Source organism: Astatotilapia calliptera, chromosome 20 (assembly GCF_964374335.1).
Source record: "Astatotilapia calliptera chromosome 20, fAstCal68.1, whole genome shotgun sequence".
NCBI lineage: Eukaryota > Metazoa > Chordata > Actinopteri > Cichliformes > Cichlidae > Astatotilapia > Astatotilapia calliptera.
In genome coordinates, this window is record NC_137441.1 from 8519506 (window position 1) to 8546871 (window position 27366).

A 27366-nucleotide genomic window follows, 5' to 3' on the forward strand; every position below is an offset into this window, starting at 1 on the left:
TTGCATGTGTTTCCCAGGCACTGTTTGGCAGTGTAATCACATTCACACGTCGCTCTTTTTTCTTTTTTAACTTCCCCAAAGAACGTCACAAACAGGGAAACCTCGCTGCAATGCAAACGCGACCACGGTGCATGTGGAAGGGGGAGAATCCCTTGGATATACGAGTATATTGCAATCTCTGTGATGGCCCCCACATGGCTGCTTCATGTAAAGTGTCTGGATTTCCCCGGAGCTTGTACACTGACCTACAATTGATCATTTATAATAGAGATTTTGGCAGGATTTGATTCCTGCACACCTCTGTACAATGGGATTTTGCACTTTTCCCACTAGATTCTGTGAAATAAAGATAACCCTGCTGTTGAATCAAACATTACATGATTATGTTTATCATGGCAAAATGTTTATTATTATTATGGGCATGTAAATGCATGCTGCATGTTAATCCTTCATAGTAAATTAAGAAAAAGAAAACTTTCAAGTGCCATGAATCAAAAATATTCATTTACACTCATGACAACAACCAACATCTGTAGAAAAGCTACACGTGAAAGCAGTGCAGTTATAAATATGCTCTTTCTCCAAGACAAGAGCAAACATGTCTGGCCTTTACATCGGGAATGTCATCGTTTACTTTGATTAAACAGCAGCAGTGCATTTACTTTCACCAGGCTGCAAGCAACTTTCATGTAATACTCCAAACAATGTGTACATGTTCAGACCATTTAAACAGATTTTCTTCTTTTGCAGCCTCTAAAATTGAAACAGTCCAGTGTTGAAGTTTAAAATCCAGTGTTCTGTCAGTACTTGTTGATCCCAAATATCCGTACTCCATGAAACTGAGGCAGCTTTGGGAGGAGGACGCTAAGGAGCGAGCACGTGTTGATGAGGAAATGCGTAGGATCGTATTTTGTGTAGAAACTTGCAAGAATATATCTGTAAAGAAAGAGAGTGAGAGAAAGAAAGCATCAGCATCAACATGAATTCTTCAGGATTATAACACACACACAAATACATGATAAAACAAAAGTACATGACACACAGAAAGTTCAGGCTGAGAATATTTGGCCTTAGCTTTTCAGTTTTTGGCCAACCTCAATCCCAGAAACTCATATTCATCACAACAATTTTAAACAAAATTACAAATCTAAAAACAAAAAGAAAAAAATTCTAACAAACTTCTGGAACCAAAGCCAAAAGAATTATCATTGGATTCAACCTATAAAAGGGGATCATACAAGTTTAACCTCTACTATAAAAATCATATAATATATACCGGTATATATATTTAATATATATGTTTTAAAAAAAACTGCATTTATTATAAATGACCTCTCATGCCCCATCGTCCATGCCTTCACAGCCCACACTTTGGGAATCACCGGCCTACGTCTATCACCTCAGACCTTTTCCTCTTAGTTTCACTGAACCTCAGTAGCGGTGGTTAGCATGAATGAATACATGCAAATTGCTTTTCCCGAGCGTCCCTAACTATGGTTTTGAAATCCAAAAGGAAAAAAAACAAAACAAAACAAAAAAAACAGTCACAGAATAAAACAGGGGAGTTAACAGTGAGTTGACAGATTTGTTTGCTTTCACTACCATCCCTGCTGGCTTACTAATTTGCTCAGCTGCAGTCAAAATTATATTGAAACTGGTGTACTTTTTTACTTTTACTCTTTGGAGAACTATTAAACTGCCAAATCTCTTATTTATTATAAAAGCAGACTACTTTTTAATTTAATTACTTTACACAAACACATGTAGGACTCATGTTGGCTACAGAACATAGCAAAGTTTAACTTTCTATCCACTGATAAGGGCAACGGGTAATTCTTGGGGTAGCCAGTCGCTATTTGGGCTGATATTTCTGTTTCTGTCGGCTGATCACTGTTAACAAATCCTTTAAAAAGCGGTTAAAAGCCCAAATTGTTGTCAAATAACATACAGCAGTTATGCAACCTTTACATGTTAAATTACTCATCCTAATGAAAGTGAAACTGTAAGCTATCTGTGACGTTCTGTTGTGAACAGTGTATGTACTTACAGAACAATTGGTGAGATGGTAAGAAATTTGCGTGAAGATGTGAACTGGACGCCGTAATCCATCTGTTCCCAGTGTGTGAGCAGACGGGCTTTGCCTTGGTCTGGTGTTTCAAAGGGAGTGCCCTTCACTGTGTGCAGAAACAGGTACATCACCTGCAGAGGAGACATAACAACAGTCATCTACAAACATTATCAGGGGGAAGAAGAAGTAATACTCCATGCAAGTTCAAGTGCAACGACGAATCAAGGAGACATTTCAGTCACTGCCCGGAGAGCTGATGTTTTCATTAACCCTGGAAGTGACCCAACAAATTTTCCCAGCTCTGACATGTAAGAGCAGTATTGTGGAGAGCAAAATTACCTCCCCCAGGTGCAAACCACACTGAAGGTATAAACCGTGGGAAAAGAAAAACAACATACATTTTGTCTGATGTGCACTGCAAAACTGGTGGTTTTTTTGGTTTTGTTTTTTAAAGAACAGCGCTTCCCTGAGATATTAAAACAACAACTAATACACTTTCAACAACAGCAGCAATTCAGCTGGTTTTTAGATTTTCAATCATACTGATGTAAAGCCAAAATGATTCTGAAACAATTGCCAATGTTCGCTAATTTTTAGTCACTGGAACTGAAAATGATGCTGTACATTGGTTGGCTCCAGTTTTAAATGATATGTTACCAGCTTGCCTCTTAGACCAAATTATTATTCTTAAACTATTCATCTAAAGTTGATGAAGTTGGGCTCTTATACAGATTTCAAATGTGACATTGAAATTTGACCCTTCAACTTCCACTCTGACCTTAGATTTGACCTTTCTAGTAGCAGGAAATCTAATGCCACACAGTAAAGTTACATGTTTTCTTAAAGCATATTAAAATATTAGATATAAAATATCTCACAAGTAATTTTTTTAGTTTTCTTTCACAATATGCTGTATAAAGTACTGTAAATAATGGAAATTGTACCAGCGAAATGCATGTAAACTTAGTACTAAGTAAATACTTTCTTTTATTGATCCCCTTCACTCTTAACCCTGTAATGCAGAGTGCATCACATTTGAATTCTTTCGTATCTCTTTATCCATCACACATCATCAGTGTGATGGATAATCCTACAGGGATCGGAAAATGCCAGGTGTAGTAAAAAAATATCCAAATTAAAACTCATAATGCACATTTTTATTCAGCTTTGTTTTAAATTCTCAGAAGAATCAATAAAGACTCCAGTTTCAAAACGATTGAATATTCTGGCAAGTACTTAATGGTTCGGGCTTTACAGCGATAAATAATTTGGTTTTGTTGCGGAAACATCCACAAACTATGTATAAAAATTGCAACAATTCCTAAACAGTTAATGCAGTTTTCTGGAACCCCAGAAAGTCTGCACTTCAATCACTGTTTGAGTTCAAATCCACTGTGATGGTGTACAGAGAAAACTACAAAAACTGAGTCTTAACTCAACAAATTATGGACATAACTGTATTAATATATAAAACTATAAACAGATGAGAAGACATAAGCTTACAATTTATAAGTAAAACTCATCTAAGCAGCAAATTGGTGAAAATTTAAAAAAAAATAACAACTGTACATGATTTGAATTTAGCATATCAAAATCAAAAAAATTTTTATCTCTGAAGCAGACGACTTCTGATAAACTGTTTAGCACTGTTATGAACAACCAAGATCATGGTACTTCACAAAGTTGTACTTTTCTCATTAACTCTGGACACCAGCACGCTTTACTGATATTGGGGGAGGGAGGTGTTAAGGAAAGTAGTGCTGTGTGCTGATCTGCAGATTAAATGCAAATGAAAGCGTGACCACAATTTCAGTTTCTTTTCACCTGAAAACAGATAAACCGATATTTTACGACACATACGCACCCTACAGTAAAACAGACAATGCCACCTTTCAGCATGTAAAATGGAATAACATCCCAGGATCACGCAATATTGTTAGGCGGGGGTGCCACACAAAAACATGTCAGCACAAGTCATGATAAAACTGAAGAAAAGCTGATTAAATATGCAAGTGTCCACTGTCTTTGACGTCATATACCAAAAGGTTTTACTGTCATCTATTTGTCAGTTTAGTGTAATAGCATTGTTTAATAATTTGATGTTTTTATGATCTCACAAAATATAGAAGCTAAATTATGAATTAATCAGATTAGATTCTGATATTATCTGTATCTATACCTGTCACCTGCTAGACTACAAATACTAGCAACTGCCAGTGATAACGCTCAGACTCCTAGTACACAACTATTGTATCAATTTAAAAATCCTATGTCGACTTGTCCCACAGTTATCAGTCGTGTCCAAATTCATGGGCTGCATTTGTAGGCCGATTACATCACAGCGACGCGACGAAGGCTGTCCAAAGTCGTACACTCCTCCGAATGCAACTGACAAATGCGTCCTCCTTTTCCCTGAATTTAAAGGATGGGTCAGGTGTATCCTTCGTGGCCCATCATATCCCAGAATTCATAGCGCGGCCCAGCCAATTCCAGTTATAAAATGGTAAATGGTAAATGGCCTGTATTTATATAGCGCTTTACTAGTCCCTAAGGACCCCAAAGCGCTTTACATATCCAGTCATCCACCCATTCACACACACATTCACACACTGGTGATGGCAAGCTACATTGTAACCACAGCCACCCTGGGGCGCACTGACAGAGGCGAGGCTGCCGGACACTGGCGCCACCGGGCCCTCTGACCACCACCAGTAGGCAACAGGTGAAGTGTCTTGCCCAAGGACACAACGACCGAGACTGACCGAGCCGGGGCTCGAACCGGCAACCTTCCGATTACAAGGCGAACTCCTAACTCTTGAGCCACGATCACCATAAAAAAATGGCGGCCACTAAGTTTTTAATATTACTCTTATTACTCTGGGTCACAAAATAAATGTTTAACATATTTTCAGGCGAGAATGTGGGTCTGTAAACTTCAAATATCTGCTCAGTTTATCAAGACATCGCATATTTGCAAAAGTGCTCTGACGTTTTCGGAGACGTCTGTTATCCACCAGCTCGATAGCTAGCCGGGAGCTCGAGGGTCACTAGAGCCGCCGAGAGCAGCAAACTCCCGGCAGATCATTTTTCAGATTATCGCGGTCTTTCGCTACTCAGGTTAAACGTAATATATAAGTCACTTAGATAACCTAAAAATGTTCTTGTTTGGCTTTTTTCAGTGTTTTATTTGTTCGTGAGTAAATCGGTTTGGCTGAGATTAAAGTTATTAGGTTACATAAAATAAAACTTTATTAATCCCCCGGGTGGGTTCCTCCTTGGTTTTCACACAGCTGACTAAACGTCAAACAGAAAACTTATTAAACAGAAGTATGAGACAGTCGAGAATTTACACCAGTGTCCTGTTATATTTTAGATAGCAAGGAGCAGACGGCTGAGTTTATTAAACTCCACCGAGACAGCGGCGACACAAATCTGAAGGCTAGACCGTCCAATTTCACAGCCGTTTACTTCCGGCCTACCCAACCTTCTGACGACCTCGCCCACGTAGACCGCGAAGGGCGAGTCCTCAGGAGGATGCAGCCCATGAATTTGGACACGACCATCATGTTCAGAAGACTCTCAGAAAACTTGACCTCTGACCTGTAGGTTGAGGTCCCTGAGATCTGAACTTGTCAGAGATTTTTAGTAGCTACACCATCAATTTGAAGCTCTCGTGTCCACGCTGCCTGCCCATCCGGAAGCCCATCAACCTTTTACGGCTGAAAGGTAAAAACTGAAACTAAGTGTGGAAAAAGATTTTAGTTAACTGAAATAAAAACTGAAACTAGGCTCATGAAAAAAAGAAAAATGAACTGATGAACTGCATGAAAATGTTCATTTCTACACAGCACAGCTGTTTAGGCTTTACTGACCAGATTGTGGATGACGTTAGTTAGTGTCCAGACCAGCGGGACAGTGAAGAAAGGGATGCTGAGCAGGACGATGTGTAAGACGACAGTGAGCAACAGATAGGTAAGCCATATCCCTCTGCTGTTCATCACCCGTGTGTTGGGGTTTACCTCGCTGTGAGCGACGCCCACATTCATCTAGAAAAGGAAAGAAAATGTAAATGGAAAAAAACCAAACAAAAACCCACATGCTTCAGAAGCACTCAAATGTAAACATTTGACCCCACAGAGTTCCAGCTTCGAGACGTAAGCAAGCAGAAACTTGGACAATTTAAACAGTAGTAATTTTATAACAGTGGCTAATTTCAGTTGCTTTTTGTTTTGTTGCTGTATTGCGAATCATCTTTTTACGTTGCGTTTTATTATTTTATTTAAATGTTCATTCATTTATCTCCTTTATTATATTTTACAGAACTTTTTTCTCTTAGGTCATTTTTATATTTTTGAGCTCATCATATTGTATTTATTTTTTTCAGCTAGTCTACTTTATTTATGCTATTTTATTATAGATTTTGTTTAATGGTTTGGCTTGTGTAACACAGGAATTTCCAGATATTTGGGATACCTAATGTAAATCTTATCTTCACATCAACATGCCTATTAGCAACAAAGGTATCTGTTTATGCAACAAAAGCTTCAAAAAGCTTTACATTACAGCAGTGACTACAACCTTTGCACGCAAGCTCAGTACATTGTTTGTTCCTGAGTTTTGCTTGCTGTACCTTTCATATAGACAACAATAACGTCAAGATCTTGATCTGCTCTGCAGCTAAAAGGAAGTTAAATCAGTGAATAATACTTTTAATTTATTCTGGGCCATTCCATGAAAAAAAAACCAACAACAATCCCATGTGACCTGTCAGAATCAGCTGGTTTTTTTTCTTCATTTTGTACAATCACTTTAGTACATTTCGTGCAAAATGTTACTTTCATACTATCAACATTTTCCAAGTTACAGCAGCATGAAGTATGCTAAGTAGGGAGAGAGATGAAATCCTTATTTTAATTCAAATTATTTTTGTATATTTTATAACTTCTTCAATATAAGAGATAAAATTACACACCAATTAAAAAGTACAAAATGTTTACCCTCCCACTATGTCCTCTATGACCTCCAAGGGTCTGTGACTGTTTTAAATGCTTTCATAATATGCTTAGATTATTTTAGAAAGATATTTTGCTGATTTTGAGGAGGTAAGGAGTGGGTCCATATTTTTTCATGGAAATGTTTTCTGTCATGTTAGCTACTCATTTCATTCATATAAAAAGAAGCAGGGCTATCAAACTAATTTTAGTTCATCAGTGCAGGACTGTGCAAACTGTATGTGACGTAATCTTGCAAATATAGCGCTTATAATGTGGGAAAATCCCCCACACAATTAACTGAATCTAATAATATTAAGCCCAGTCAACTTCATACAGGTAACAAGTAGGGCTGTTTGATATAACGATATATATCGGATGATGATATACAAACGTCTATGTTTCATTTTACGCTATCGTTTGTTTCGTGGTATTGCAAAATAAACTGTTTACGGCAATATTTTTTCACCGTTTTGATGGTCCCTGTAGTGGCTATATTAATTTCTTAAAGTTCTCCCTTTCTCTTATATTTAATATAACCACACTACAGACGGACAAGCGCCTGTTTTTATGCCTTGTGGTTAGCAACAACGACGGTAACACCATCTCGTGTCCGCTTGTTTATGTTCCACATAAACCTTTCACAATAAAGCTCAAGATCCTGTTGAGACTTTTCAAAATAAATTGAATCACGTGAAAGAGCAGATTATTTACGGATGAGAAGTAAAAAAGAGCCGACAGGTGCTAAAAAATAAACCTTAGACTCAAACGTTAGAACAGGCTTTTCCCCGCAGCACGCTGTGTAATAAATACTCACAAAGAAAACGGCGGCCGTTACAACTTATGTCTAAAAATATATCGTTTCATGCATCTGTTAAAACACTCGACTCCAGGTACATGACGCGCAGCTGGAAACACTTCACGCAAGTCGAGCTGCCCGAGATTCACAGAATTTACAGAAAATGTTACATTTTTGTGATTTATATCGTTATCGGACGATAGAATTCTTATATCGGGATATGAGATTTTGGTCATATTGCACAGCCCTAACTGTGGTCACATACAGGTAACAAGTATAAACTTTTCAATTAGAAGTTACTTATGGCATCGAAGAACAAGAACAGCCTAATAATGTGTAAAGAAGCTTATCTGCTTATCTTATTAACACTTTTTTTCTCCCTGCCTTTGAAGAGATGCTCTGTGAAATTATTTTGTTTTAGTGGACACTCATTAATTATTTCCTTTTACTGGAAGTAAGCTAGCTCACTTACAGTAGCACTGGTAAAAAAAAGTTTTTCGGTCATCTCAGAGAAGCCAATATCTCAACAATGACTCAAATCCACAAGCTTCAGGTTATCGGTTATCTGTTGAAACCTCTGAAATCAGTCTTTTTCAGGTTGTATTATATCTAGAACTGGCTATAACCCACCAAAGTGTAGAAATCCCCCCTGTGGGAGGCATTTAATTGGGGGAAGTCCCTCTTTCTTGAAGTCTAAATTTCAAGCAGTGGTTATGGCCCCTATACAGCCCAATCTGATCTGAAACAAGATAGACCACTACAAACAAATTACACATTCATCATCATCCAAATGTTCCTCTTTGTTTAAGCTGTAAAAAGTCCTGAAAATGCTCACATTATATGAACTATTCACATACAAAAACCCTTCACTTGGTTTCACTTTATTCATGTACCATTCACTTTATTAGGCACACCGTTCGAATACTGGTTGGACCCCTTTCACCTTCAGAACTGCCTTAATTCTTTGTGGCTTAATTTCAGCATGGTGCTAGAAAATATTCCTCAAAGACCTGAGTTCATACCGACGTGATGCTTCCTGCAGTTGCTGCAGATTTGTCAGGTGCATATCCATGATGTTAATCTCCATTTTTACCACATCCCAAAGCTGGTGTTTGCATTGAGATCTGGTGACTCTGGAGGCCATTTGAACTTTGTCGTGTTCAAAAAAAACCAAAAAAAAACAGTTGGAGATTCTTTTCAGCTTTTCTGGAAGCAGCTATCAGAGGAGGGGTACATTCTCTTTTGCTTATGTCATTTAAATGATGCTCTGTTACAGCGACCCTGAGAGGTCGAATGCAACACAACATAATAAAAGATCAGCAAATAGAGAAATTCTACGCAAGCACAGAAAAAGCACTGGAATTCAATCTCGCAATTGTTCTGTCATTTTGTCTTCCCCAAAACACTTGTGTTTTACAAGTTGGATTTTTTTTGGTTTCAATTTCTGTTGTGCTTTATTCAACCTTTGTGTTTTTGTGTGCTTTTGCAGCATTTTGCTATTCACTGGTGTTTTTTAGGTTGCAGTGCATCTGACCTGTCAGAGCCACCATATCAGTTGGCACAAATTAACCGAAATGTGGCATGAAAACACCCCCACACCAAAACACCAGCAACACCTCTCTGTGTTTAATTATTCGTTATTATTAATCCCCTGCTCTCTTCCACAGCGTGTCTTTGTCTGTTTTCCTGCGTGTTGTGGATTCAGAGGTGCTTTTCTGGATGTAGTAACTTGTTTTTTAAGTTATTGTTGCCTTCCTAACAGTTCAAACTGTTCTCCACTGACCTGTAGTATCAGCCAACCTGGCTGATGTCTGGCTCAAATTCAAGTTCAGATGTGACAAATTATTAATAACCTGCTATACAATGTTTTCTGGTAGGAAAAAAACAAACCCCCAAAACTTTCCATCTTCTACAAAGCCAGCTAAATGGCTCGTTAACATGCTTCTAGCATATTCAGACTTTCAAACCTGAGCAATGTTTGAACATGAATCTCTCAAAAATTTTAAAGATAGAAGTAAAAAATGTTCACTAGCCTCTTTTACCATCAAACTGAATGTAATTACTGATTGTAATTTTTTGTACAAGAATAAGTGCTGCAAGAATTCTAATAAAACTGCTCAATCCACAATGACAGTTGAATGAAAGTAGCATTGTCTTCATTTCTGTGACCTTTTTTATGCTAAAAAGTTTTATTTTGCATTATTGTGAAATTCAACTGCATACCATTCAGAGGTTCTCACTAGTTAATTTTTGCAAAGTGATTTTTGATTCATGTAGGACTTTGCAGGACTACTTGATATTTAAATGTATTTTATCAAATCGGAGATCTTAATTCAAGGTAACAGAGGCGAGTGAGCATTTCAAACCTTTGTCTTATTTTTTATATATCCATGTTCAAACACTGCCTTAGATCTCAATCTCAAATCGGAGCTGATTTAACAAAGAAATATTACAAAAAAAGTGACGATTTGAGATGGAATAACCCTACTTTGACATTTCAGTCAAGTGTATCAATTTGCCTTTTGTTTATAATCTCGTTAACTTCCAGTTAGTTTCCAGAGTGGGCTTTCTTGTGCAACTTTCGCGTTAATCTTTTTTTTTTTTTTTTTTTTTTTTTAAAAACATGCTCTGCAGGGGCATTTAAAATTTAAATTAAAGAAGTTCAGAGTATATGTCACATTGCAAACACAGCACTTTGTTGGTGCAGATGTCTCAAAGTCATGCAGGCATGACAGTTTCAAATGCACACAATCCCCAAAGCCTCAACTAGCATGATGAGGGTTTGGAAAAAAGCGCTTGGGGGGGGAAAAAAAACACTTAATACGAATTTTGTTTTGGTGGCCAAAATACACGCTTCCTCTCAAGTAGATGCACCAAAGGCTTATCGTGCTAGATGTGGTCAACGTAAGCAGCATGATGAGGCTTTGGGAAAAAGTGCTGGGGGGGAAAAATGACTTATTATGAATTTTGTTTCGCTGCCAAAATACACGCTTCCTCTCAAAGTAGATGCAACAAAGCACATGCACCAAAGCCTTATCATGCTAGATGTGGTCAACATAACTAGCATGTTGAGGTTATGGGAAAAATGACTCCACCCGACTGAGTTCTTCTGGTTACCAAAACACACGCTTCCTCTTTTAGCCGTCCCCAACATCAGTGGGCCAACATTCAGTCGTCTCACCGCAATTTTCAGACTCCTTAGACTCGAACAGTGTTAAATATACCACAAGAACAACACAGACAACCTTTCAGAAAATGCTCAGACTTTTCGAGTATATTATTTAACTAAATACGAGTCACGTGACGTTCGCGGGCTAGCTAACAGCCGCTACCTACAGGTTGACAAGCTAACACCAGTTTAAATGTACTTTAATTACAATTAATCGTTTCACACGATACGTAAGCACTGAGGACGTAAACCGATTCCGTCGTGCGGTGAGTAACAAATCTAGCTCGTGTGGTATTTCTAGATTTAAAGCGCTACATTTCACCGGAGAAAACTTTACCTTCCTGTGTTGTCGTAGCTCACCAGGAAATTCCTTGTTTTGTCTTCTTAACCCCGCCTTCGCTTGAGCTGGACTGGTTCCTCTGTCAAAACTCCAGCCTGTCTTTAACAACGGCAGGTAAACAGGTGAAAGGGGAAAACTGTGAGAGGTACACTAAAGATCAGCTGTCCAAGAAATTCCCGAGATGCCCCAGTAAATGTGTTGGCCACAATTTAGTGCTACTGTTAATTCCCATATAACTACCTAGATATCAGGGTGGCTGCAGGCATGCAGAAGCTTTCAGATCATCTTTCAGGAACGCACATGGACAAAAAAACAAAAAAAAAAACAAACAAAAAAAACCTTTATACACTTACTCGCTGGGCACTTCATTAGGTACAACTGTTCCACTGCTTCTTAACACATCAATGTAATTAAGAATCACGGCAGCAACGGCGTTATTTGAGCATGTAGAAATGGTCAAGACAACCAGAGCGCCAAAATTCAGAAAAAAGGTAAGGTAACAGACTTTGATGTGGTGCCAAACAGGCTTGTGTATTTCCAGAGCTGCTGATCTACTGGAATTATCACACACAATCATCTCAAGGGTTTACAGAGAATGGTCTGAAAAACAGAAAGTATCCAGTGAGCAGCAGCTCTGTGGGTAAATTCCTTCTTGATGCCAGAAGTTATAGGATAGCGGTCAGGCTCCTTTAAGCTGAGAGGAAGGTAACAGTGACTCAAATAACCACTTTGTCATCTTACACAGTTTTGTGGTTTCTGAGCTTTCACATTCTGTTTGTTATTAAATATCTTCAGTTGGTTTCTTAAGTTTGCCTTCCTATAATTATTCTGAATTATTATTATGCCTTTTATTGCCTATTATCGGAGAGCATTTGTTTTCTCTTTTGTAAGTTGAGTTTGTGAATTATATACTCGTGCAGTTTGATTTGCCATCTTGTTTTTTTCCCCCATGGTAGCAGTTTGTTAGTGTTGTATTCCTTCTTGTAGTTTATCCTGCCTCCCTTGTGTTCCCTGTATATAGTTAAGATCCCTGTATCCATTTTCCTGTTTAACTTTGATAGTCATGATTTTTTTGTGCCTTGTGTTCAGTTTGACCTTCTTGTCTTGTGTAATTAGTTTTAGCCGTATCTTGTTGCTCTCCAGCATCCACTTTCCTTGATTTCCTTGTGTTTACTTTTGTCTCAGTTTCTTCTCATGTCATACTGTTTGTCAGTTTCCCTCGTGACTCTTTTTCTTTTTGTTTAGGGATCTTGTTACCTGCTGCCTGCTGGACACTGGCTTGCCAAAATTGGATGATGAAAGATTGGAAAAGGTTTTCAGATGGATTGGAGGGGTCAAAAATAGGGTAAATAACTTAAACCTATGAGCAATTCAGGGTGGTGGTAATGTAATGGTGTGGGGGATATTTTGTTGTTACACTTTGGGCTCCTTAGTACAAGATGAGCATCATTTAAACACACTCTGAATCAGTAGTGTTGCTGACCATGTTCACCCCTTTATCACCATAGTGTACCCATCTTCTGATGGCTGCTTCCAGCAGGATTCACTGCATGGAAATTGCCTCCACAGTCACCAGAACTCAGGCCAGTAGAGCATCTTTGGAATGTGGTGAAATAAAAGTTTTTCACATCATGGATATGCGGCCAATAAATCTGCAACAACTACATTAAGCTATCCTGTCACTATGGATTAAAATCTGTAAATGTTTCCAGGAACTTTTTGAATCTCAGTCACAAAGACAGCAGCTCTGAAGGCAAAAGGGGCTCTGACTCAGTACTAGCAAGGTGTACTAATAAAGTATGTAGTGAGTTTGTATGCACTAATCTAAATATTCAGCACAATATCCTCTGCAGATTAACAATAACTCTCACACTAACAATCAACAAATGGGGTGAATTTAGGGAACATAAGATTGAAAAGCACAGTAATACTAGGTTTGGTTTTCTTGTCCGATGATTGATAGTGGAATGTTTTTGTTAAGCCACTAGAGTCACTATAATGTTCTCATCAGTGTGACATGACATGTTGTAGTGGTTAAGGATCAAAGAGGAAGTTGACTTTGAAAAGCAGAGGAAAATGACACAAGCTAGTTTTAATCAAATATATTACATAAGTGATTATAGTGAACATGATGAAACCAGTAAATTTTCTTCTTATCATCATCTCTATCTTAGGAACATGATATTAGATCATCCAAACCAAGTAATTATCACCCGTGCAATAGAAAAGTATTCAACAGACTCTATATCAGTGGGTCTTCATATGTGCCGACACCAGATCAACAACAAAAGGTTCATGAACTGGTTGAATGTTGTCAGATGAGATATTCTAACCCTCTTTTCAGGATTCATGCTAACTACAGCCATATTGGACCAACGTTACAATAAAATAATAACACTTGCTGGTGTAGTGAATAACACATTTGCTAGAAATCCCCAGGGGGTCACAAGCTAGCTTCTGGGCCAAGAAAGCAGCCAAAAGTACCTTCTCTCATTTATCAAATAAACAATATACAGGCAAAATACGAGCCAAAGGACCATGTCGATGTGACCCACTGCATCTTAAAAGGAACACCAAACAACCTCTAAAACAACAACAAGAATATAATTCAATTTCTAGTGCATATCAGAAAATCTGTAAGAAGTAGCCTTCTTTTATTATTCGTTTAATTTTATTTATTTATTTTTGAAATAATGCATCATGCCCATTGCAACTTCAGTTATTAGCATGTTGATTGGCCATTTCTCAGGTGGTTTTATAAGGTAATAATCTTTCCCCCATTCTGGGTTGGACAGGACACATATGATAACAGTGGGTCTTTCTAAAGTGAGGATGGAAGCCATGACATGACAAATACCTAGTCACACATCTATTGGTAAGAGCGTTGTTTTTACAGTAAAGAAATGAAAGTTGAGTTCAAATTCATAATGATAAAAACATGATTACATGAACTATTATGACCAAAAAACTATAAACTAAGTATGAACGGAACTGTACAAAAAAGTACTTAACCTAGTGTAAGCCAATGATAAATATCTGCTGTTCAAACCACCCAGATGTTTCCAAAAAAGTTTTTGGCTTAGGTTACACGTTCAGAATATGATATGATCATGTCCTTCTGAGACCCAGTCTATTCATTATGTCCTCTGTAGTGGACAAAAGAGTTAAACCGAAAGATTTCCTCAGTTCTCAGGAGGACATGATATGACCTTTTCACATCAAATAGATGAGGGTAATTCCATCTCAGTTCATCGTGTTTAATAAAAAAATTCCCTCCTCACAGCTTGTCAAAATATTGAAAAAAAGGGGGGGAAAAGTACATTTAATATGAATTGTAAAACAAAATAAACAAAAAGAAATAGGAAAAAAATGGAAGGTTTCCTGGCTTTATTAATGTGGAATCTTGGGAATGTAGCTAAAGTTACTGCAGCATGATTGATGGAAGTCCCTAAGATATTTGGATGTTTGGTCTTTGAAGGTGATTTGGATGCCTGTAGAAATCATAATTTAGTATGTGTGGGAATAATATTTAATAGACAATTCATGTATGGCAGCCAAAGATTATAACAAATTATATCATTTCTAAAATTCACAGATTTTAAGATAAAAGACCTAAATTATAACCAATGATTTTTGTTTACTAGGCAAGAAGGCTAGCTCTGATACTAAGGCTTCAAATATTAATTCTAACAATATGTAAAGTATTTCCAATATATAATTTTTAATCAGTAATATTTTCATCAACAGTGCTCGGTAATTCAGTTTATTTATTTTTTAAGGGAAACTATAGTCGGTACACAAACAACTTTTTTCCCTTTCAAGAAATCATCGACTGAATGCAATCGTCAGGTGTCATCAAAATTCACTTGACTTCCTTCAAATAAGTCATCCTCTTTAATACATTTATATATTTTTGTTTTGTGTTGTAATAGCAGGACGTTAAAATCTGTCCAAATCACCCTTAACCTGGATCCGGTCTTTTATCAGTTCCCAGAGTCAGAACCAGACACGGAGAAGCTGCATTCAGCTTTTATGCTCCTTATATCTGGAACAAACTCCCAGAAAGCCTCAGATCAGCTGAAACACTCAGTTTATTTAAATCCAGGTTGAAGACTTACCTATTCTCAGCTGCATTTGAATAAAGCACCAAATCCACACTTTTAAGCTTAAATTTCAAAACTTACACTAACTACTGATCTTACCTATTTCTGATTTTATCTGTTTTGATTTTATATACTGTTTTGTTTGTTTGTTAAGCTTAAATTTCAAAACTTACATTAACTACTGATTTTATCTACTGTTCTGATTCTATCTGTTTTGATTTTATATACTGTTTTGTTTGTTTGTTTGTTTGTTAAGTGGGTTTAGAGCTCTGGGTAGCTCCCCAACTGGGTCTAGACTGGGTCTAGAGAGTATTTTAAATTCAGGGAATTTAAAATAGAAAGTAGCTCGTCCACAGAAGGACTGGTAGCTCCCCTTACGATAAGGGTTCAGATTGCGCGAACAGGTGTGAAATGTGTGTGTTTAGTTAGTTTGTTTGTTTGCTTGTTTTAATCAATTTTAAATCATGCTTTTTATTTGTTTTTGTTTCTAATGTCTCTGTAAAGCACTTTGAATCACCTTGTTGTTGAATTGTGCTATACAAATAAATTTGCCTTGCCTTGCCTTGCCTTAATTAACCCCAAATTCTTATTTATTGTTTTACATAAATATTTACTTTTAGTGCTGTTTAGGAACGCAGTGAAACTGAATTTTAAATATTCATAGCTGACAGTGTTTTATGCAGTAAAACTAAACCACTCTGCCAGCAGATGAAATATTAGTCTAGTGTAAAAGTATTATGAAGCTAGTATTGGAAATTACTTTAAAACTATGACTAGGTAACCTTTGTATTCCTCTTTTCTACTATAGAGATGAATAATATAATCATGTTTTCTACAAACGGGTCTTGCAGCTCAGTATGTTTTCCATTTGTAACTCTGAGCTATATCTTTGTCTATTTTTTTGTACAAAGCCACCAGTGAACTACAGAATTATACTGTTAGCTTCTATGGTATCGTGGGCATTGATTAATTTTGCCATGAAATTAAAAATAATACATAAATGGAGTGAACTGACATTCATAGTCTTTTCTAGACTTTCTGACTACCCAGAATGCTTTATACTGTAGTATGAAGTGGCCACATTTAACCATGTAGTCATACATTCATTTGATTATACCGTACTTTGTTCTACACATTATGTACTTTATTTACCTCACATCCAGTTAGCCTCACATGAATGGACTGTGTAGGAAGACTGGACTACCTGAAAGGAACCTTGTGAATTCACAGGAAGGTCCCAGCTACTTTGATGTTCTTAGTTCACAGACTTATTGTTTTTTAATCCTTGAAAACAGGATGTCTTCACTTGGAGGATCTGAATTTATTCTGTGAAGAGCAATTGCTCAGTTGAGTCATGCAAATGGCCTGTTTTGATTCTCTGTTCCTTCTGAGCAGATACTTCAGTTTCAGTCCGGCTGTGAATGCACAGCACTCACTTGAGAAAGGAAGTGGTATTTTTTCCCTAAGACCATCAAGTTTATGCTGATAAATCGAGAGTTAAACTCGATATCTATTTCACTTTGACATCTTGTTAAGTTGCATTTGTTTTCTTAGTATCAAGTTTGTGAATTTGTTTAACAGTCACAGGTGTCGAACTCCAGGCCTCAGTGGCCGGTGTCCTGCAGGTTTTAGATGTGTCTTTGATCCAACACAGCTGATTTAAATGGCTAAATTACCTCCTCAAAATGTCTTGTAGTTCTCCAGAGACCTGGTAATAAACTAATCATTTGATTCACGTGTATTGACCCAGGGTGTTATCTAAAACCTGCAGGACACCGTCCCTCGAGGCCTGGAGTTTGACACCCCTTGTTCTTCTTTATACTGCAACTCTGTAATGAGTCTCTATGTGCAACGTTACTGGCCAACTCCCTTTCCAAACAGTGTGTATTCTCTCTTTGATAAGAGACTCCTTAGCTTAAAAATAAAGAAATGGCTTTTTGCTAAATGGAGAGCAAGGGGAAGCAGTCATCACTAACCTGCATTTTTGGTTTGAGCAGTCAAAAGGGCAAATGCTTTGACTCTTATAGCATTTATGTTATATTATAAATATAGTGAGAAAGAGAAATATGCTCATCAGCTGAACCCAGACAACACTGATTGTACAACTGATGATTGATTGTAAGACTGTCTGCAGTGACGGTCTTACAATCATCAGTTGATTCACCATGAGCTTGATTCACAGGCGCAAGCAGTCATAATCATCTTGACACATAAAAGGATAATTATTATTAGTATTATTATTAGTATTATTTTTACACAACACAGCTGCAAAAAAAGCTCTGGAAGTAAGCCAGTCACCTGACCATCCTTTTCTCTATTTAATCATTTATTTTTGTTTTTACATAAACATCAGTTTCAGGTCTCTAATAGATGCATATTTTTTATTTCATTTCCTTTAGTCAAGCTTTGTGATTCAATGCCTGCCCCTTCCACAGTAAGCAAACAGTTGGGTGAGTCGATCAGTTGGAGCGTATTTTTTGTGCCAGAGCCCCGTGACTTATTAATCCCACCAAGCTTCAAAAAACATAATTTTGCATAATGAGTACTTCTGATGATTCCAGTTGATATAGCCTATTAAGATTTTATTTATTGAATGCAGAACTCATAAAATGGGCTTATATTATGATTTATTAATCTCTTTTACTTTGTGAAAACTGAGTTAGCCATTGGGTAAACTCCAGTGCAGTCCTATTATAAAGCTGAAGTAAAGTAAACAGAGAATCTCTTTGTAGCTGCTGTTGATGCATTGTGATTTCAGAATGCTCAGAGCAGTAAAGTGTTTAAGTATAAGTGTGGCAATTCATTCTTAATTTAACAAGCTTGATTTTATGGAAATGGGAATACCTCTTAGGAGGGAAATAAGTAAGCCTATGCCAGTGGGAACAAAGTCAGAAGTACTGTTTGCTATTCTGTCACACTGAGGAGACTCCTCTTCAGTAGCACGAGAGCTGTGTAAAAAAGGAGAAAAAGAAAGTGATGTCATTACTGAACTGGCTGAATGTCTTGGATATTCTGAAAAACTTAAGCTTGCTGCGTCAGACATTTTTCTTTAGGGAAATTTAATATTTACCTCTGAGTCTTTTATTTGCCCTTATTATACAATAGTTGAATTGTCCACACAGAATTTGTCTGATCATCTGCAGCAGTTGATGGGTTATAATCACTTAGTACTTAACAATGAGCTGTAAACTCAAGTGTGGAAATTCAACCTTGATTTGATGAGTCTGATGGTGCAGTAAGGGAAGCGTCTTGGAGAGCGGGAATGAGTAGAATGATTGAAGAGAAATAAAGCAGAAGTGCTGTTACCTGTTATGTCACTCTGATGTGGTTGCTTCCCAGCATTGTGTGAAAACAATTAAAAAGCACAAATCATGTTATTCCTAATGACCACTGACTGAATGTTCAGGGTGTTCTGACAAACTTTTTTGAGTGGAAAATGTATATTTATCAGTATATTTTAGGGGATGATGTAAATGAGAAGTCATAGAGGGGCTCAGAATAAGAGAATTTCTATCCAAAAGCAAGCAGCTCTAAGGAACCTCTTCTTTGGTCTAGACTGAAATTTTGTAAAGACATTTATTGTCCTCAAAGAAATATGGATCAAATAACTAACAGCGGCGCTGGCTTGAATACTGAAGCCAGAGCTAAGGTGACCAGATGTCCTTCTCTAAGTGTCCCATATTTGGATGACCATGCACTTTTCTAAAGTCTGGCTTCCACCTAATGGTTGTGAAGGGAAGGATTTTTATTGCAGTAAAATGAAGGTTAGCCTCTCTAATGCTATGCCCATCGGTGAAAATTACAAGTCAACAGAAAGTCACAAACTTGGCAGATTTTGTTGAATATGATGGAAAGCACTGAAAGGAAAATGAAGCACCAAGAAATATACTGAGAAATGGAGGTTTTGTCATTTTCTGCTAGAATTATTTTTCAGTTTCACACAGAGGGGGGAAATGTTTGTTTCATAATTGGCCAAATTGTCAGATATGGCTCCATACCTCCTCCAAGGTATGTCAGTCTGTGCATGCATCTTTACTGAATCCCAGTGACTTTTATCATTTGAGACCACAAAAAACCCCTCAGTTTTCTTTTATTCTTATTGTATTAACATAGTAAAAAAGAGTAGGAAAGGTCAACACAGTCAAATATAATATGTATCTGACTACCTCCCAGCACTGTTAATGTGTCTGAGTTTGTCCAAGTCAAACACCATATTTAGGACAGGCAGAACCCCCCCCCAAGAAACAAACAAACAAAAACAAACTACTACTACTTATATTTACAGGTGGCCACATCATGGTCTCTGCTGCAATGTGTGGCCAAACTGTTCACATATATGCTAACAATTACCACTTGGAGATTTTCTGTTTTGGCTGCAGTGTTTATCTCCTTCTGACTCACTACATCACTGCACTCAAACCACTTCCCCCTTCCAACTCAGACTTGGCTTTCCCTTGCCAAGTCTGAGTTGGCCATCCCTAGTCATTTTCCCTTACTCTTCGCAAAAATCATTTGACCTATGCTGTGTCTCTCACTTGGTATCTACACCTGAGTTCACCTGGTTATTGTCCCTCTAACAGTAAAAGGGGGGGGGGGGGGGGGGTAGTGCTGGAGGATCCTGAGGATATTGTTTCCCGGTAGCATGTGCATGTTGTTAAATAAATAAATAAATAAAAAGAGAAGTGATGTCATTGCTATTGACCACACGATTACCGTACACTATGTTCTGATGAATTTAAGCGTCACACTTTTTTCACACAATTAAACAAGAAGCACTCTGAGAGCACAAATATCCGCCAACACAGGTCCCTTTCTGGGCAGTATTTACTTTTATAGTAGTAAATGAATTATTGTATTATGGACATGTTCATTTTGTTTTCTTTGTTCTTTTTACATATACTTTAAGGAGTTTGTAGTGCAGTAAAAAGAAGCACACAGTAGAAGCTTTTGTTATTTGCTCTGTTGAAACCTATTTTAATATACCTGACATAATTTTGAGTATATTTATTTGTTATTTTTGTGGATATAGTAAATGTGTAGCATTAATTTTAATGTTTAGTAAAATTTGCTTACATTTTTAGTAAATATCAGGTGAATAAAGTTTTTGATCACAAATTCATTTTGTTTTTTTAATATATCTGTATATATTGGCAAAAAAGTCTTACAATATATTTTGTTTTCAAATCTTTGACAAATAAATAAATTAAGCTGACCTTGAAATTCTCAGTGAATGTAAGCCAAATTTGAATGGATTGTTGAAACCCCACTCTCCAAAAGTTGATTCATGTGGACGTAGCGTTTTCAGTGGCAGAAATGTTTCATCACTCATCCAAGTGACTTCTTCAGTCTCACCTGACTGCAGGTTTCCCCAAATCTTAAAAACAGTACATTCGCATAGTGACTGAAACCAGCCCACTGAAGGAAGAATGGGCTGGGTGGTCAGTTCCTTCATCATGATTATGCAAATTCTCATGACCACTGATCAACAACCACTGACCAAACCACATTTTCTATAGTGCCATTATCAATCATATTATTAAATGGCAATGGGTGGCTGCATGTGGTAATGAGGATTTCTATGTGTCTGATCTCTTAGATGACATGTTTGCCTCATTTGACCAAGGTGAATTTCTCCCAAGGGAGACAATAAAGGCTAATCTAAGAATCCTCTGATTGACCAATCGACATAATCATAAACCAGGGGTCCCCAATCCTAGTCCGCGAGGGCCGGTGTCCCTGCAGGTTTTAGATCTCACCCTGGGTCAACACACCTGAATCACATGATTAGTTCATTACCAGGCCTCTGAAGAACTTCAAGACATGTTGAGAAGGTAATTTATCCATTTAAATCAGCTGTGATGGATCAAGGACACATCTAAAACCTGCAGGGACACCGGCCCTCGTGGACTAGGATTGGGGACCCCTGTCATAAACGACGAGCGTTTCAGAATCAGGGACACTGAACAGCTTATGTGTTTGTAACATAATAGAGCACACTCACAGTATGGACAAAAAAAAGAAAAAAAGTGGATCATGAGCTGCTGTTTTGACAGCTGCTGTTTGAGTTTAAATAAATAAAAAAAGACTGTACAATATGTTCCAGTATGGTCAAACATCTTTACACAGCCATCTAGTTTTTTTGTTTTGTTTTTGTTTTGTTTTTCAGCAGTAATTCTATTGATTAACTTGAGCTGTCCTTTCCAAAGGTGGGAAGGAATAACTGAAAATCTTCAGTTTCTGCAAAATAACAGACGCAAACAGTTGCTGTTTTGATACTGGTGCAAAAGCAAAAAACAAAAACAAAACAAAACATTTTGAGTCACATTGGCAGCTCTTCAATCCAGACTGAAATTTTTAATATTTACATTTTAGATTTTTATCATAAAGCAATGGACTTAGGGGGAGAGAAGACAGGAGTTAATAATATGCATGATGAATGAGGGGAAAAGGAAAGAAATGCTCAGTGCATCACTGGAAGTTCCCCAGTCTGTAAGCTTTATCAAAAGGAAAAGCTTGCATTATTGTATATAAATCATGTGATTACATCTGATTGCCATGAGTATATTGTGTCGTATTTGGTGATCTTTTCATTTTGCAATCTAATTGGTTCAAGATTTTTTTAAAGGAAATAATTTTGACCTAATCCCTTCAATACACCGCCCAGGATTTTTTTAAATTATCATAACCGTAATTACAAAATCTCTCGAGTGACTAATCGTAACATTTCTGAACTTCCTGATTGCATCACAAATCCTCTGCAGAGTAAACGTCACGTCACGTCTCATACAATAAACCATGCAGGTGATTTAAAAAAAAAAAAAAAAAAAAAAAAAAACTGATCCTACCCACAGGCATCAAAAGCATCCATTGCTGATTAGTGTAGCACCTTAAATGCTGTATGTGGGTTCACATCTGTTATTTTTCTTTGTGTGTTATATTTGACGTGATTACTTATTGAACATTTTTCAGTTTTTGCAAATGTGCTCAATAGGTAAATAATTTCCTCATGTGCTCCGAGAGCCAGGAAAATAAGTTGTGCTCTCCAGCAGTGGATGGAAACTGTAGAGTATGGAGTTTCGAACTCACAAAGAGTGCAGGTGGGTGGGACACGAGGGAGGCGGAATAATTTCAGGATATCAAATCACTCACAGTAGGAGAGACTTCCTTGTTGAGCAGCCTATACGCTCATTAATACTTCCTCTTCCCCTTAAAAACGTGTCACATTCTCTCTCTTTTCCCCTTTCTTTGAATTACCGCTGTACATGCGTTGCATCATCTGAATGCAAACAAACAGGTCTGAGCAGAGGCGTTGACTGGGAGGAAATATGCAGGAAGTAGTGCAGCAGGAATGTTTTAGGAAAGCACAGCTTCCTTTTAGCACCATAACATTATTATTCAAAATTATTCAATGAGAAGAGGGATACCTCAGCGCAGGTAACTTCATAAATTTCCTGAATGAGTAAGCATTTATTGTGATCGTTTGGGCAAAAAGAACAATCGCCATAGGATAAATAATATATATCTAAATAAATTTAAGGGTCAAAACACGTTATCATGCGTAGCAGTTTTTATTATAATAAATATTGTATACAGTTTGAATGAAAAATACAGTGGTGAATACATTAAGTATTCATTGATTATTATGAATAAAAACAATAAATACAATAAATAAAAACTTTAATAAATATATCAAACCTTTCGGAAAGATCATTAAAATCGATAAATTATTAACTACAGAAAACTGCACTACAAACTGCGATCACTGTGATCAATTTAAAAGATGCTCAATACATTGAGTATTTAAAATACTGTGAGGTTCTACATGCATTTCTGAGTCGTTCCGTCTGTGTGGTGAGCCGGATCTCCAACTGAAAGGACGCGAGCGGTGAAGATGGAGAAGGAGAAGAGTCTGTCCAGAATGTAGTGACACAGATACGGCTTCTCCCACTCCGGAATTGTTACTTCTCTGACGGCTAGATCCTGCAGAATCAGACCGATCAGCAAGCATGCTGTATCAGTGCTGTTGTCAAAAGCAAATACTTTGATGACCAAACTTACCACTGCTCCCCATTCTCCCTTCGAATCAGCGCACTTCGTCACGTCAGTGTGCAGCTTATTTATCACTGGCACCACCTGGCTGGCAAACTCTGAGCACCTTTCAAATTCAGAAATCCTCCTCACCAGACTTCTGTAACGGTCAAGGACTTTGATGATCTTCCCAAAGCATGGCTAAGGACGAAGAATAGACAAAAAGGATTAGAAATCGCACCTAATCAGATAACATATCGTATTTTGAAGTCACAGATTTATGTCAATATCAGTTCAATTAAATTCATGTCACAGTTTATAATTCTTATAGGTGATATTACCAGAGATTCCTGTTTGAGGGTCCCAGGATCACACATGTCTTTTGAGTTCATCCACACAAGTAAGGTGCTAAATTGTATCTCTTCCCTCGTAACTAATCCCTTTCGTGCCTGCAGAACATTTGGAAACAGTCGGTATGAGCACATCGTGGTACAATGTAATGTATCTCCTGTGAGAAAAACCTTTCATACTTTAAAACTAGACTTTTTAAATGTGTTTATTGCCTTGGCATCGTCTAAGCATGCGTTTGAGTGAGCAAAACATATTCCAAATGCGCAGTAAAAAGTTTGTTTTCCCCTCCACTAGTGGTTAAAAAGGAGAAATTAAGAAATAGCTTGGGAAAAAAATTGAACAACTCACCTCCAGAGATACATTTCTAGCAATTTTATTAAGTTCCAGCGAACTGGTCTGTACGTCAACGCAGGATTCTTGATGCCCGGCTGGAGCAGCAGACGCGGTGGAAAAAAACATTAAAGAGAGAACAGCAAAAGTAAAAGAGTGCGCCATGGTTAGTTAGTTGTCTCCTGCTGTGAGATCCTTTCTGTGAGAGAGGTGCTGGGACCTTAAATATCGTCTGTTAAAAAGAACTCGCCCCGTCTGAGTGTGATTTGAGAATGAGAGCGCGAGGGATGCTTTTAACGTGTCAATGCAGGGTTTCCCAAGGGCTTCCCTCTCAGGTGTGAGCCAATTAACTACGCAACAGGAAGACAGGAAACGCATTAGGTAATTCAGGTCGAATTCATTGGAAGAATGCGAAACTCCGATCATAACAATGATATTCGTCGGCTTGCAAAATCCACGTCTTTCCCTTTTTTAATTATTGAGTTGCTCTAATTACACATCATATGAAATTAGTCAGCGCCACCACAGTTTCATGCTTTACTGTTTGTGATAAGGCTACAAGCGAAAAAGGCCAACTCGCTTAAACATTTTCTAATCAAAGTTTCACATCGGGGCACAGTCATGCTGTTACCCTCAAAGGGAAAACTGCATTCACCGGTCACTTAACTGGGGACGCCTCACTCGTACCAGCCTTGTGCCTGCTGAAAGTGATTTGCGATTTTGTTGTTTCTAATATCTTTGCTCATGTTAATAAATGCCATGTATATATGTTAAATATATATGTTATATATAAAATAAAGAAGTTACCTGTTTTGCAAGTTTAGCTATTTGTGACTGCGTTGTTGTACAATACCTACTTTTTAGGTTTATGATCAACCAAGCCTTTTTGGGCACATAAAATATCTTTATATGAATTCCATATTGCCGCCCTCTTGGCAGGATCTCTCTTGAAAGAAGTATTTTAACATCAATTTCACTTTTTACCAGATAAATAAAAACAATATGTAAAACTAACTGGCTGGTGATAGGAATGTTCTTTTTGATTAAAAATGGCTTGATATCATTCATGAGAGATGTGTTTGGCATTTGTTTGACAGGTTATAGGACAACAACGTCATTTTTATTTTTATTTGCAGACTGTCACTCTTTGGCACAAGACCTGGTTGAGCCCTCCGTTGTGTGCCTTAAGCACAGTCTTAATTCTTCGTGTCAAACCTCAAGATGAAGGTGACATTTATCAGAGATTGTGGTTCATATCGGCATGATAGCATCAAATAGTTGTTGCGGCTGCTTAACCACGATGTGATTCTCCATCATCCCGAATCTCGACTTAGATCTGGTGGCTGTGGAGGCCATTTGAGTACAGTGAACTCACTGTCATGTTTCAGATAAGGCTGCTGCCATCAGCTATCAGAAGATGGGTACACGGTTAGCAAAAATACTCGGGTCGGCAGGCTGTGGGCTTTAAACCATGACGCTAAAGAGCCCAAGATGTCCCGCGCCGTATACAATACAATGAAAGAAAGACAAAAGAAAAAATCCAGGTTAGCAACAATGTTAATCAGTCTGACAATGTTCATGTCTTCCCCTTTATGGGTCGCTTTAATCGTGTAATATCAAATCATTCACAATGACCACATTTTTCACTTATTATGTGCGAAAGATTACAAGGAAAAAGACACCAACTAAAGTCTTTCTAATCAAAGTTTCACATCTGGCGAGGAAGTGAGAGTAACCTTTGTATTTCAGAGCGATAACGAGGTGAGTTCTTATTGGGCAAACTTTCCGTTTGTGTCCATGATCTGCCCCTCTTCACTACCAGAGAAAAACCAAATAGTCTGTTTTTTTTCTGAGAAAGAAAAAGTTCAGGGAAGACATAAGATATACACTTCCTTTATCTTTCCCATTTCTGTTCAACGTTATTGCGAAAACACACAAACACTAATGATTTGGTCCTGCTATTACATTTACTGACCATCTATGTGTTTATTTGTCAATTAAAAAGCTTTGGTTAGAGACTTTATTTCAGATTAGCAGAAAAATGCATTAAGCTCCTACCTCTGTCAAATAGCTCATCCTCAGCTGATAGGATAAACACATATATGGCGTTTTTGTCCAATCAAGAAAGATTAACACGACAGAGGATCCGAAAATTGCGGGTCAACCATCTCTTTCACACACTCTCTGTTGCTTTGATGTTCTCGCTGCTATGGGAGATTTCCCCCTGAACAACGTCAACATACGCTGCTATGTAAACCCCTGGATCACGCACAGTCCCACTTCTGTGTGTCCTAGTTGTTGCTGGGATTAATCACTTCTAACTTGTGGCTGCGCAGTTAAACCACGCGATGCTATAGGCACTCACTGTGACACGACCAGGGGGAGAATATAAACTGAAACCAAGCTGATTAAACTTATGATATAGGAAATAAACAAGAGTGTGTTGGTGTAATCAAGGCGACCGTTATCATTATCATTATTATTATTATTATTATTATTATTATTATTATTATTATTACTTTTAACTGTAGGGGGAGGGAGAGGACATGCCAGAAAAGGTTTGAGAACCACTCAAAAATACGGCAAAGACATGACCAATAAAAGCATAAACGTTATAGCTCCTCACTTTAGGCTTGTGAGAAAACCATATTATGCACATAATTCTTATCACACTTTGTCCAGGAATAAAAGTCCAGAAAAAGCTCCTGCTCAGGTCGTTTATAGTCGGTTTGTGCTGTTATCAAATGGTGCAGTCCTCTTTGTTATTTTCAGTAGCAGCGAACAATTACTTTTATTATCCACACTAAATATTTCGTTTAGAAATAATTTGTATGGCAATAATTATTTATTAGAAAATATTGGAACACATCCGGTAGGTGCAGGTGTTTTACCAAGGCAGTAATCCAAGATTCAAAGATATTTAGTTTAATATGATTTTTTTTAAACAAAGAAAGAAAGAAAATCGGAGGGAGTTCTTGCATTTCACAGAGTTTGCAAGTGATGGATCATAAACTCGTACTTCCACAGTTTATCGACACATGCAGGTGAAACACCACGGATACCTTTCTGTAAAAAAGAAGAGCCATCATGGTTCCATCATAACAGTTTATATTAACTGCCACATTTGATTATTTCTGCGCCATTCATTTTAATATCTTCACTTTAATTTGATACAAATGCATATTTA

At 37.5% G+C, this 27366-nt stretch overlaps 2 protein-coding genes and 1 long non-coding RNA gene across 4 annotated transcripts; 1 reads left to right on the forward strand and 2 right to left on the reverse strand.

The window, feature by feature from the left end:
* Positions 1-381: 381 nt before the first annotated feature.
* Positions 382-11466, reverse strand: ormdl2 (ORMDL sphingolipid biosynthesis regulator 2). 2 transcript variants are annotated; one of them, XM_026153933.2, is made up of 4 exons: positions 11365-11466; positions 5941-6114; positions 2048-2199; positions 382-936 (listed from the first exon to the last, which is right to left on the reverse strand). In XM_026153933.2, exons 2-4 carry the CDS (start codon positions 6112-6114, stop codon positions 801-803), a joined length of 462 nt encoding a protein of 153 aa, XP_026009718.2. In that variant the 5' UTR covers positions 11365-11466; the 3' UTR covers positions 382-800. The 2 variants fall into 2 exon arrangements, with proteins under 2 accessions (XP_026009718.2, XP_026009719.2); XM_026153934.2 differs by having other exon boundaries at positions 11388-11440.
* On the forward strand, positions 10990-13033 carry LOC113013214 (uncharacterized). The gene is made up of 3 exons (XR_003270801.2): positions 10990-11293; positions 12613-12712; positions 12876-13033. It is a non-coding gene; the product is annotated as an uncharacterized LOC113013214 (long non-coding RNA).
* Positions 13034-23022: 9989 nt separating this feature from the next.
* LOC145422965 (uncharacterized) lies at positions 23023-24500 on the reverse strand. Its single transcript, XM_080294997.1, has 4 exons — positions 24198-24500; positions 23840-23947; positions 23529-23699; positions 23023-23450 (listed from the first exon to the last, which is right to left on the reverse strand). Exons 1-4 carry the CDS (start codon positions 24342-24344, stop codon positions 23289-23291), a joined length of 588 nt encoding a protein of 195 aa, XP_080151123.1. The 5' UTR covers positions 24345-24500; the 3' UTR covers positions 23023-23288.
* Positions 24501-27366: the final 2866 nt, after the last annotated feature.

Excerpts from the sequence above, each read along its gene's own strand:
- LOC145422965 (XM_080294997.1), bottom strand. The coding sequence starts at position 24,344 with ATGGCGCACTCTTTTACTTTTGCTGTTCTCTCTTTAATGTTTTTTTCC. Across the intron at positions 23,948-24,197 it reads CTAGAAATGTATCTCTGGAG|GCACGAAAGGGATTAGTTAC; the intron begins GTGAGTTGTTCA and ends AATGTTCTGCAG. Across the intron at positions 23,451-23,528 it reads AGGGAGAATGGGGAGCAGTG|GATCTAGCCGTCAGAGAAGT; the intron begins GTAAGTTTGGTC and ends CTGATTCTGCAG.
- ormdl2 (XM_026153933.2), bottom strand. The coding sequence starts at position 6,114 with ATGAATGTGGGCGTCGCTCACAGCGAGGTAAACCCCAACACACGGGTG. Across the intron at positions 2,200-5,940 it reads CTAACGTCATCCACAATCTG|GTGATGTACCTGTTTCTGCA; the intron begins GTCAGTAAAGCC and ends TCTCCTCTGCAG. Across the intron at positions 937-2,047 it reads ACCATCTCACCAATTGTTCT|ATATATTCTTGCAAGTTTCT; the intron begins GTAAGTACATAC and ends CTTTCTTTACAG.